Source organism: Pelodiscus sinensis, chromosome 3 (assembly GCF_049634645.1).
Source record: "Pelodiscus sinensis isolate JC-2024 chromosome 3, ASM4963464v1, whole genome shotgun sequence".
In the NCBI taxonomy this organism is placed as follows: domain Eukaryota; kingdom Metazoa; phylum Chordata; order Testudines; family Trionychidae; genus Pelodiscus; species Pelodiscus sinensis.
In genome coordinates, this window is record NC_134713.1 from 98,999,771 (window position 1) to 99,012,098 (window position 12,328).

At 40.8% G+C, this 12,328-nt stretch overlaps 1 protein-coding gene across 8 annotated transcripts in view; it reads right to left on the reverse strand.

Annotated features, from left to right (window-relative positions):
• Window positions 1-823: 823 nt before the first annotated feature.
• REPS1 (RALBP1 associated Eps domain containing 1) overlaps window positions 824-12,328 on the reverse strand; it is a 106,826-nt gene continuing 95,321 nt past the window's right edge. For 7 of the 8 annotated variants that reach the window (XM_075924301.1, XM_075924299.1, XM_075924296.1 and 4 more), the window contains 6 exons: window positions 12,148-12,209; window positions 5,732-5,917; window positions 4,992-5,087; window positions 4,310-4,458; window positions 3,494-3,599; window positions 824-1,841 (listed from right to left, as the gene is read on the reverse strand). In XM_075924301.1, the coding sequence (XP_075780416.1) occupies window positions 1,773-1,841; window positions 3,494-3,599; window positions 4,310-4,458; window positions 4,992-5,087; window positions 5,732-5,917; window positions 12,148-12,209 (668 nt within the window). In that variant the 3' untranslated portion in view covers window positions 824-1,772. The remainder of the gene's footprint in view (window positions 1,842-3,493; window positions 3,600-4,309; window positions 4,459-4,991; window positions 5,088-5,731; window positions 5,918-12,147; window positions 12,210-12,328) is intronic. The other variant, XM_075924300.1, reaches the window with a different exon arrangement.

Below are 12,328 nucleotides of genomic sequence, written 5' to 3' on the forward strand. Positions count from 1 at the left end.
GCAGCATTATGCTTTTATACAAAACACCTAGTTTTATTTATATATCCAATATACTATCCGTTCTACCATTTACTTAGCACTTTTCATCAACAGATCTCAGAGCTTTACAAGAAGTCAGCATCATCCCCATTTAGCCAACAGGGAAGCTAAGGCACAAAGAGGCAACATGACTTGCCAAAGATCTTCCAGTAGGTCAGTGACACACCCAGGAATAGAACCCAATCAGAGTCCCAGTCAGTGCTTTAGGCACTGCAATGCACTGCATCCTAAATGCATGCACTCTAGAAACGAGGGACAATATATGTGGCTATATTAAACATAAATTAGGGTGTCTCACTTCAAGAAAATCCCAAATGGCTAATTGCTGAAAACTAGAAGAATGAAGAGATCTATTCCTCCTTGTGACTGCCATCAGAAAGACTTAAAAATATTCCTGCAGACCTGTAAGAAATCCTGATTGGTGAGTGTTACAAATTCCAGTTAAAGATGAATCAACAAAATTAAAATATTGTGCTGTTTTATTGGTGTAAAAATCACACAATTGCTAGTTCTGATTCTGCTGAGATACATCCATGCAGTTTAACATCTATGATCCCACAGCCAGAAGAAGCCATTAAATAGAATATCTGCTGTTAGTCAGCAATTAATGCAAATTTACATATGAGATCAAAAGGTGTGTATCATACAATATACAACAAGTCCTAATACAGTACATCAACCCGAACAACAGATACACTCAGGGGATTTTTTGTTAATAGTGATGTCTGTCTATATGCCAGAAGAATAAGGCTTGGAGACAGGATGACAGAAGGTGTCCCGGAAGTCCTAAGAAATAAACCATTTATTTTTTGACTGGGAATTAGAAGTTCAGCAAGGTATTGACACATTACTTGACAGTACAATCTGTTACAGTAAGACGGGTGGATATGATCTGTTAATAAAAGGTAATGTGTGAAGCATGCATTTACAGGTAGTGCTCAGGAAATGTGCAATCAATACATTGGGAATTAACACCCAATTCTTTTCACAGAAGGGATGACCGAGGAAGGTCTGTTACAATTAGTATCAGTTGTACCATAGGTCATTTATATGCATGCGACTGAATCAAGATCATGAGTGGAAAAGTGTGAACATCTGGCAGTCTAGCCACATACTGCACAAAGTATGAAACAAACATGATAGAATCAATTTTAGATGATATGGCAAGGTAGCCTGCAAGAAACTGTCGCAGCTGGAGGGAGCTACCTTATTGCAAAAAATGCAGGCTTTCTGGAATTGTGAATTCCTTGCTAAATTGTGAAAGGTGGTTTGGGAGATCAGTTTTGGTTCACATACCAGATTAGTTTTGTTTTACACAATAAAACAAATAAGAGGCATTTATGTTATATCTGAGTGCTTGAATGTTAAAAATTAACTGACTAGCTGTCCTTGGCTTTGACATGAAATATAAAAACCTATATGTAACTAATTCCAGTTTGAAGTTTTGGCCACTGAAACTGTGCAAACTCAACTCCAGCAGAAAGACCATGCACCCAAGGAATTGGCAGGAGAGGCAGCGCCAAGATATATAACATTTAAGGAGAAAAGTTTTCCTAATTTTTTTTGGATTGAAGGTAAAATACTTAAATGCAAAGATGGACAAACTTGACAGAACAGAACCACTAAATGTAATGCTGAATAGAGTGCACTGAGCTGAATGAATGGGTCTTTCAATAGGCTTTGAACCAATCCCCCTTTCAAAATTAATAAATTCACAGTTAACAGCAATTGGCTTATAGGTGAGAGAAAGGTCGAAGCTGTTCCAGTTGGACTTCCAGGGAGATTCTCTCTTCAAGAACATCCTGGAAAGGAAAGATTTTTAAATTTACAGTCCACAGTGAACATTGTGAAAACTTCTTACTGTCATCAAAATTAGGTAAATGTTGGAATGCCCAAACCTGAAGCTAAGTTGTTCTCTAAAGAATATGAGAACCTCTGCCCATCAGCTGAATCAGAGCTTCTGCCATTGAATTCTGCACACTATGAATGAGACCTTTGTTCAATAATAAAGCTATTTAAACAAGCTGAATTCCTTTTTGTCCTACCCAAACACTAAGCAAGGATTAGCTGACAATTTATAAATGACACAAAAAAAACCTGGGAGAGGAGAATTTCACTTAAAGTTTTATGAACATTTAAAGTTTGTTTTCAGTGAATTTCACCTATCCCAATTGCCTTTAAAGATCTGTAATACAAATTTGAATTCATACTTGTCAGTTTTTTAAAAAAAGATCCACCCATTTTAGCATATTTGGATTCAGTATGAACTTCATAACTAAGACGAGGTGATTTTTGAATAACATGCTTATGAAATGAATCAGTGTTTAGTACTTTACTTTTCATTAATATCTTTCAGGATTTGAATCTCTCCCCAGGCTGAGGAACACACACCATAAATGCACTTTCAATTGCTTTTTCTAGTTTTCCTAATACCTTCATCTCAGAATAGTGATATTAAAAGTAAAAGGTGTTGGTTATAATTTTTGCTATATTTAACTGCAAGTTAATCAGAAATATGAAGGTAATTAGAAATCAGATGGCATCTTGTAGAAACACTTCGACAAACTAATTTTATTGTCCTTTCTATTTTCAGAGTTCCACAGTGCACATTGTAAATAGCTATCTCCTGTAATCACAGACTCATAAAAATGTTGGTCTGAAAGGGATCCTGAGAGGTCAAACACTCTAGCCTCCTACACTGAAGCAGGACTATGTATACCCAGACGACCTGTCATATGTTTGTCCATCTTAAAAACTTCCAATGACAGGGATTCCATAATCTTCTTGGGAAGCCTATTCCACTATTTAACTATCTTTACTGTTTTTGCTAATTTTGAACCCAAATTGCCCCGCTGCAGATTAAGATGATTACCACTTATCCTTTCAGTGGACATGGAGCAGAAGCAATCATCTTCCTCTTTATAACATCCCTTAACATATTTGAAGACTTAGAAGGTCTCCCATCCCAATCTTCCTTTTCCAAGATTTCACACACACACACACACACACACACACACACACACACACACACACACACACACACACACACCCACCCCCACCCCTACGCATGTTTAAAGTTTCATCGTATGTTAGGCCTTCTCCTCAGGACTCACCCCAATTTCACCACATCTTTCTTTAAATGTGGTACCAAAAAGGACACAGTATTCCAGCTGAGGCCTCATCAACGTAGAGCAGAATGAGACAATTAATTACCATGTTTATGTTAAAACACTCCTGTTTTAACACCTCAGAATATTAGCCTTTTTTTGCAACTGCACCACATTGCTGGTTTATATTTAATTTGTGATCCACTGTGTTATCCACAGAGCCTTTTCAGCAGTACTAGTGCCTAGCCAGTTATTCACCTGGCCCCATTACTATACTCTCTCCAGTTACACATGTGCACACACTTTTTTCCACAAACCAATATACAAAAAGAGAATGATGGTATTACCTTTAACTGTTGCTGTAATTCACTATTCAATCTGGCCAATACAGTGTTGGTTTCCTTATTGCGTCTAATTGATGCTTGAATTGCCTTCTTGTCTTTCCCCACGGACCTGAGGTATATTAAGTATTTTTTTTTATAAGTCTTAACTGCCATACACTCCAAGAAATAACTTTGATAACCATTCCTGAGATCCTGTGTCAATTGCCCAGCAAGAGCCACACAAAGGACATTTTTACATGATTTAGTGACTCTTCCCACTTACTTTCCTTTCTACAGACTAGAACACATAGTATACTAGCCTTATTTGCACAGAAGCTTCGCATATCTGTTTCCTACAGAACAAAGACAATGCATTACACTCTTAAAGTACTATAATCTCTTTCAGTCTACCAATACCAGATAGATTTTAATTTAATTTGATTGTGTTTAGTGTAGACTTGAGGGTAAAGGAGGGTATGAAAAAAATCACACATTTACATTCAAGACCATCCATACCCACCAACTTTATTTAAAATTAATAATACCACGCTAAGATATTTAACCATTTTGTATTTTGTAAAATGCTAGTAAGTTTTTCATCCAAATAACTGGAATACCTTATTAGGTATATTTCAACATCACCAGGAATTTTTTTGGAAAATCTAATTAAAAATCTGTTAACATTTATGTTGACTCACTTAGTAGTTTGTACATGATTTATAGCCACTAATAAATCAACACTATAAAAATTGCTTGTATTTCTTCTGTAAGCTAACAGTTTTATTTGCCGTTTAAGTGTGAATTTCCCAATATTAGACATTCATACTCATCTTGGGTTACCTAGGGATAGATGGCTGTGAAGCAAGAACAGCAGCTATGACACCTGTTTTCTGTGTATGCTCCTCAACTTCAGGTCTCAGCTCATCTTCTGATTTTAACCTTCTGCGAATAGGCTTTGGTGGTGGAGCAAGAGGTGTAGTGCCTTTTCCCTGGGAAGTAAAAGACAGCCCATAAGCAAACATCACAATACATTTTATTTTTATTCAAACCAACTGGCTATGCAGAACTTTCTGTGAAACTAGTTCACATATTTAAGAGTTCTGAGAACACTGACTTATAACAGGTCTACTTTAGTTCTCTCAAGTGGCATCAGAACCACTGTGTAAGATTAACTCTTTTCAAGGAAGTTGACCTGCATATGTAATAGCCATCTGCTTCCTATGAACTAAAATCCTAAAAATAATCCCAATATGAATCCTATTTTGCAACTATTACAGATAAGCAATCTACCTTCATTAACGTGAGCTACTACTGTGATAATTTTAGATGGAACCAGTCCTGCAAACGTAGTATTTTAACCAAAAAGGTAAATATTCCAAAAAGTTCGAAGCCCTTGGAAACTGGATTCAAATGGAAGCTTCTGGAAACACAGGTATAGGCATCACTAACTGGCAACTGTTCTAATACACATTCTTCTCTGGGTTAAAACCTACACTTCTACCTTCAAGTTAATTGTACATACCGAATTAACAGGGACATTAACAGCTGCCTTGTCTTCAATCCTGCTCTCTGCTTTGGCAACTCTAAGGGAGCCTGAAGAATCAGAGGGTTTTTCAACCTGCAGAGAATTAGATAGTTTAGACACAATGTATCATTCAAATATTTAATTCTGCAATAATTAGCCTGATGGCCAGTTCATCATGCTGTTCTTTGGTTATACAAACAGAATTTTACATTCTCAAGACTCTTATAGTAATAGAGAAGACTCTTATGTGAGCCTAAGTCCTCTTTAAAGGCCCAAGATGAAGAGAGGGGACTGAAGCCAATTACCAACTTCATCTAGTAAATCCCGTAGCCATTCTACTATCACTATTTCTGATCAGCAACAAGATCATATCACCAGAGACATGTTGGAAAGTTATGTTTCATGAGAGGCAGCAACAAGACAGGATTGTTCAATCTTAAATTAGAACCTCTCTCTACTGGTCCTAACCTTAGTATAAAGAGATGCCCTAATAATAGAAACTCATTTGAACGTCTTCTGATCCAAATCAGATGTTAAATATAATTTATACTATAGCAGCTACACATGATACGTCACACACACACACACACACACACACAAAAAATAAGACTGTATATGTCCAAACAAACCGACTAGCAAAGTGGTCAGGGCAGGCTTAAAGTGATTTATGCAAGGTCTACTGGGAGTAACTAATAGGGTACACCAATGTGCTCTACAATATATCTATTTTCATTGACCTGCAAGACTTCTGAGTGGGTTTCAATTTCCTCCTCCTCCTCTTCATTTACACCTGATGCAACGAGTGCCTCAAACTGGCTAAAATCTGCAAAATTTGGCTGTTCCGGTATTTGTTGAGGTGAGGTACTGGTATGAGCTATTAGGCCTTCAGCATCAACTGGGCGATGCACATGAGGACCTGCACCCTATAGCAAAAAAAAAGATAACAATAACCAATACTGTGTTCTTGAAATAACTGACCTAATATATATGAGCAAAATCTTGTCCAAACAAGAGTTTATGAAAGAATGCTGCTAACCAAGGACAATTATTTAATTAATGCATTACTGCAGACATTACTGCCTTTGTTTAGACTTGTACTAACACACAGAAGTTTCTATCCTGCCATTAGAACAAATATGCTTTTCGCCATACAAGTACAAAATGACTATATTTATAACAAAGGGCAGAACATTCTGGTAACCCATGATCAAAAGTACCAACATTGGTAAAGTTAAATTTCTTTACTTTCATCTAAACTATTTTGTTTTCCATTTTTCCAAGTGTACATCTCTTTGAGAATGGATACAACGTAACCTCCCTGCAAGCTGTCTTTTGGGACAACTCAAATACCAGGAAAGTAAAAGACAAAGGGGCAGATGGAATAATGGATCCTAAAGGTTCCACAACAATCCAGATTTGAAAAGTGTAAGGAAGAACCATCCAGCAATAGCAGGGTGCACCTGAGCAAAATGCTGATTCATTGCTTGTGGTGACTGATATAAATGGAAGAATGCCTTCAAGCACAAAAATAGCACACCAATCATTTTTTAAAAAGACTCATGGATATATCTTGTGGCTTTTTTAAAACTGCATAGCTTGTTAATTTTAAATGGTTTGAGAACAATATGACATCTGAGAAATATAAATATGAAAGATATAAAAAATAATTAAAAGTATAACATTTATATTTCCCATGATTTTGAACATACATTTATATGAATAACTTGTCTTAGTGCAAAACCTTTTTGACCCCTTTCCTCCATCATCTTTAAGTTAAACATTCTTTTAGAATTACAGGCAGTCCCCGAGTTACGCGGATCCGACTTATGTCGGATCCACAGTTACGAACAGGATTTGCTGCCCGTCTCCCTGGTCTGCTGGAGACCAGGGAGACGGGGAGCAAAGCCGCGGAGCACGCGGGCAGCGGACAGCCCAGACACGCCGCGGCTGTCCCGCTACCGGCGTCCTCAGAGGCTTTGGGAGACGGGGAGCAAAGCCGCGGAGCACGCGGGCAGCAGGACAGCCGCCGCGCGTCTGGGCTGTCCCGCTGTCCCCGTGCTCCGCGGCTTTGCTCCGGACGCCTGTGGTACAGCAGCTGGGGCGCTGCTGGTTGGTCCCGTAGCGCCGCTCTGGGCGCTACTGGACCAACCCGGCAGCACCCCAGCTGCTCTGCCCCAGGCGTCCTGATTCAGCCGCTGCTGGTCAGTTTCAGCAGCGGCTGAATCAGGACACCTGGGGCAGAGCAGCTTGGGTGCTGCTGGGTTGGTCCAGTAGCGTCAAGGAGCGGCGCTACTGGAGCAACCCAGCAGCACCCAAGCTGCTCTGCCCCAGGCGTCCCCAAGTCAGCCGCTGCTGAAACTGACCAGCGCTGACTACAGGAAGCCCGAGGCAGAGTTTCAGCAGCAGCTGACTTGGGGATGCCTGGGGTTCTTAAGCTGAATCTGTATTTAAGAACTGGCGTCCAGATTCAGCCTGTTGAAACTGATCAGCAGCTGATTCCAAGAAGCCCGGGGCAGAGCAACTCTGCCTCGGGCTTTCTGTAATCAGCCGCTGGTCAGTTTCAGCAGCAGCTGAATCTGGATGCCAGTTCCGACTTACATACAGATTCAACTTAAGAACAAACCTACAGTCCCTATCTTGTACGTAACCCGGGGATTGCCTGTAGTTTGCAACAGCCACTGTCAAATCACTTCCTATCAGAAAACCAAAAACTATGGATAATAAATGATTCCCAGTTTATAATTACTGCTAGAATAAGTTACTGGAGGCTCACAAATTGCTATTTTTAGAAGAGTAACTTAGCACTTTGGGTAAAGGCAAACTGAGAAGTCCGTTTTTCTTCCATTATCTGTCTCACAATTCACAGTTAATGTACTTTAAATATGAAAGTAAAGTGGCTCTTAGTACAGCAGATAAAACCCTTTTCTGCTGTCACATGCTAATTAACATCATGACAAAGTGCACAAAGTTTGTAAACTGTGTTTTTAAAACTAAAGCTATGCATGAAGGCAGGGTTTTTTTGGGATAAAAATTCCAATGTGAGCTTTCATGAATTTGACAGAACCCATTTTGAATATTTAAGTTATATATGATGGTCATGCTAGCTATAATTATGGGGAAAGCTCTGGAGCTAACAACGTAAGAGGACTTTGTACTGTGTCACCAGGAAACTTCATGGGGAGCTGCTCACCTCCATATATTAGGTAGAACTCCAGGAAGAAAAATAGGCAGTATCTTAAATTTGTTAGCAAACATCTTAATTCATTTTAGACACCACTTGCACTTAGTGTAGACAAGGGTTTACTACTTTCAAAAAATGCTGTAGCTCTTCAGGGTCAACCCACAGTTTTTGGCTTTAGGCAACAATTTAGGCTTGGAAATGGTGACAGCGCAGGTCCACAGGTGATGCACTGTTTTCTGAATGGATTTCATTACTATTTAGGATAAAATATGAAGCTACACAATCTTATAAATGAAGTAAACAAATACAGAACACAGTCAAACCTGAATTAAAAATGAAAGAGGACTTCATATTACGTTCAATTTCCTTTTAGCTAAGTTATACATGATAAATCAAGGACTAACAATTTTAGAGGTTTTCAAAGACTTAAAGGTTTTGTTTCCAATTAAGAGGAGTGTTTCCAATAATATATATTCCTTTAATCTAACTTGAATTGCTCAGTATTACAAGTTCACTGAGAAGACTTGAAATATTAAAGGGACATCTTCACTTGAAATTTAATCAGTTAAAGGAAAGGAGTTAAAAGTTTTAGCTATTGCACCTTCCTCATCTCTTCCACTTGCCAATTTTGGTGGTTTTGCAGACGTTCTTTTTTCTCTCCACTGATCTGTGAAATACCCACAAAACTGAATCAGGGAGAATAACTATAAATAGTTAGAAAGCTTCAGGGGGTAGCCAAGTTAGTCTGTACAGGATAAACTTAAAAAACAACAAATGGTCTGGTACTGAAAGTGACTTTCTACAATGCTATGAAATGCACAAAATAAACCAAAAAAAGATTGATAGATTGAGAGTACTGGGCAACGTACCCTCACATGCGCCATTATCTGGCTCATGCATTGATCCAGAATAGGTATGTTAAATTTTGATTAACTAATCAAATAAATAGTCGATTGGATAGTAATTTCCCCAAAGCAAGGTACAAGTTGAAACTCTAAAATCAGGTACTCTCTGGTCTGGCAACATTTGTGGTCTTGCAGGACCAGAGAGCCTGGCTGGGAGTGGGTCGGTGAGGATCAGAAGCATCAGCCTGGACTAGCAGCAGAGGAGTGTGGCCTCAACCAGGGCTGGGGATTAAGGCAATGGGGCTGGCATGGCTGGGAGAGCAGCCCTGATTAGGGCTGAAAGAGAAGACCAGTGGCTGGGGCTGGCACCCAGAAACGGGGCTGATGGCTGGGGAGGAGAGTCTTGACCTCACCTGGTCTGGAAAACTCCCTGTTCAGGAACACACAGGTCCTCAGAGTTCCAGACCAGGGAGTTCCAACCTATACTGGTGACATGAATGTGAGGAAAAATTTCATAGAACTTAAAACTGCATGTGCTACCTATGACTGTTCTTATGGTACCCAGAGCTATGAGCCACCTTGTTAACCTTGCCTCCAATGAGGAGTCTTTTCTTGTAGCAACTGGGTGACAGCTCCGACATTCCCAGCCCTTGCTTCACCAGGCAGGTTATCAATATGTGCATCACAATCCCTGAGTCCTTTTGAACCATTCCCCTGTGATACAGCCCAATAACGGCTAATCAGAAATTCCAGATCCTCTGCAATCAATGGTGCAGTGTACCACAATTTGCCAGTTTTATCTTAAACCACTATTATTGTAAACCAGCAGTTGTGAGCACTTACTTTTAAGTTTATTTAAGAAAGAATAAAGATTTAATCAGTGAGAAAGTGATGGTGGTAACTGTTTACACACAAAATAGAATCATTAAATGCAAACCTGAGCCTACACATACCATTTTACCTTTCCTATATAATAAAGTAGGCTCCCCCTGATCCCCAAAGTTCAGCCCATGGCAGAGATAGCTACTTTCACTAGACCCAGGATAAAAGCTCTCATGGAAGCTCCCCGCTCCTTAAGAGATTTCCTCACTGATAGATCCACAATGCCCTTCTCTACACTATGGCACTTACAGCAGTGCAGCTGCACCAATTCAGTGCTTTGTGGTGTAGATGCTGTAAGCCAGGAATGGACAGCCTACAGCCCCCCACGGGCTGGGTTTGGTCTGTAGCTTGTCTTTGCCCTGAGCCTCATGGGCTGGATCTTTCCCCTACTCTACCCTACAGTGGGCCAAGACAGTGCTGGCACTCCAGCCACATGGCAAGTCTCCAAACCCGGGCTCCCCAATGTGAGGAGGGGGAACCCCAAACCTTGCAGGCTAGATCAAAGCAAGCCTAGGAGAGGGGAGGAAGTAGCCTGAAATGGAAGCGCAGGGAAGCTCTGTTCTTGCACTTGCCTGCAGGCTTCATCCACCACTACTCTCACTGGCCAGGAATCCTGTCCAATGGGAGCAGTGTATGGTACCAGCAAGTGGGTAGGGCTTCACAGAGCCATCTGTCACCTACTAGGAACTGCACCAGTTAGGTGCCCCAATCTCCTGCCCTCCCACCCCCGAGACCTAGACCAAGCACTCCTACCCCCTAGCCTTCTCCTGAAATCCTCCCTCCCACCCTGACCCCACACTATCAGCCCACTCCCCAGCAGCTACCTCCCACACGCTGAACCCCTCATTTTTGGTCCTACCCCGGAATCTACAGGGGTCCTACAAAATCTACTAGCTCTGGGCCCCCAGAAGAGTTAATCTGGCCCGGGGGAGAGAGGGAGCCCTGATTCTTGGTGCTCCTACCCACCTTTTTGAGGCTGGAGCACGAATGTGTGATGAGAACGTCTCTTGTTTTTTTCCCTGCATTTTCATTGGGGGCCTCACCTATTAGGATTTTTTCTCCTCACTTGGGAGTCAGGTTAGCAAGGCTTCCCCCCCTTCTCACTTGTGCATGGCCCCTGGCTGTGTTTTTTTCTGTGAGTCAGTGGCCCCAAACCCAAAAAAAGTTCCTCAGCCCTGTTCTAAGGTGATGGGGGAACTTAAGTTCTGCCGCCACAAGAGGTGGTAGCTATACTAGTGGGAGAAGCTTTCCTGGCAATATAGTAACACCTAAACCGGTGCTTAGGTTAATATAACATATACAGATTATTCACACCCTTGATTTATGTAAATTATATCGAATTAACCTGTACTGTAGACAAGGTCTATCATACTGAAAACTGGCATGTTGAATTCCTGCCTTGTTGCAGAGTTTGTCTTTAAATGGTTTTGTTTATCATGGTCTCTGATAGTTTTCAATTAACTGGCTTGGGATGTGGTAAGGTCAGACAACAAAACCTTGAATAACCTTGAACTGTCTTGCTAGCTAACCAGGACTGACTAGCAGCTCCCTCTTGCTTGAATGGATCATCATTGAGTGACTAATTGCTACTCTGAGTGCATACAGCATACTTTAGATAAATACATCATTCCATAAATATTACCTGTGCATAAACCTCTGTGTTTGAGTCTTGACAAGTTACATGCTTTCTGTAGATAGGATATTTATCCATGAATATGTAAGCTATCAGATGTATGCTTGATGCAGTGAATGTGTCAGATCTCAGGTGAGAAGTGTTTACAAAACAGAGGATCATTTGCCATGGGGTACGTCATACCACCTCCAACTTGTGCCACATCATTTGTGTATATTTCTGTACTGCTATCCATCAATTATTTTGGGGACAGTGCCCAATTAAGTTATGGTCTCTGCTCCCCTCCCATGTGGCTCCTGTACCAGATACTCTTCCCTTTGACCTCAGAGGGAAAAGTACATCAGAACAATGTCTCCTTTTAGTCCACTGCTTCCCCAAGAGCAGGTCCTCATCTTTCTGGGGAAGCCTTCCATGGTGACAGAAGTCTAGGCTTGAAAGCACTGGTACAAGTTCATGCCCCCAGTGTTTCCAAAAGCCAGCCCCATGTGCTAACCTGCCACCACATTTTGGAGCAGACTTAAAAATTCAGCTGACAAAGCTGGCACACATGCAAATAATTCTATACTCTTCTTAAATGTCAACTGACAGTGTAACAGAATAAGACAACTTCACCTGTGTAGGCTGTGGTCTTGGAGGCACTGCAGGGGGGTAGGCAACTCCAGCTTGTTGCTGTCCTGTGAAAAGACAACGGCTCTAAATGACAGTTTGATGACCAGGCTTTTTCCATCTGTTAGGACATGCTCATTGCGAATATGATGAACATGTGTTTAGTTTTCCACACTGCCAACATGAA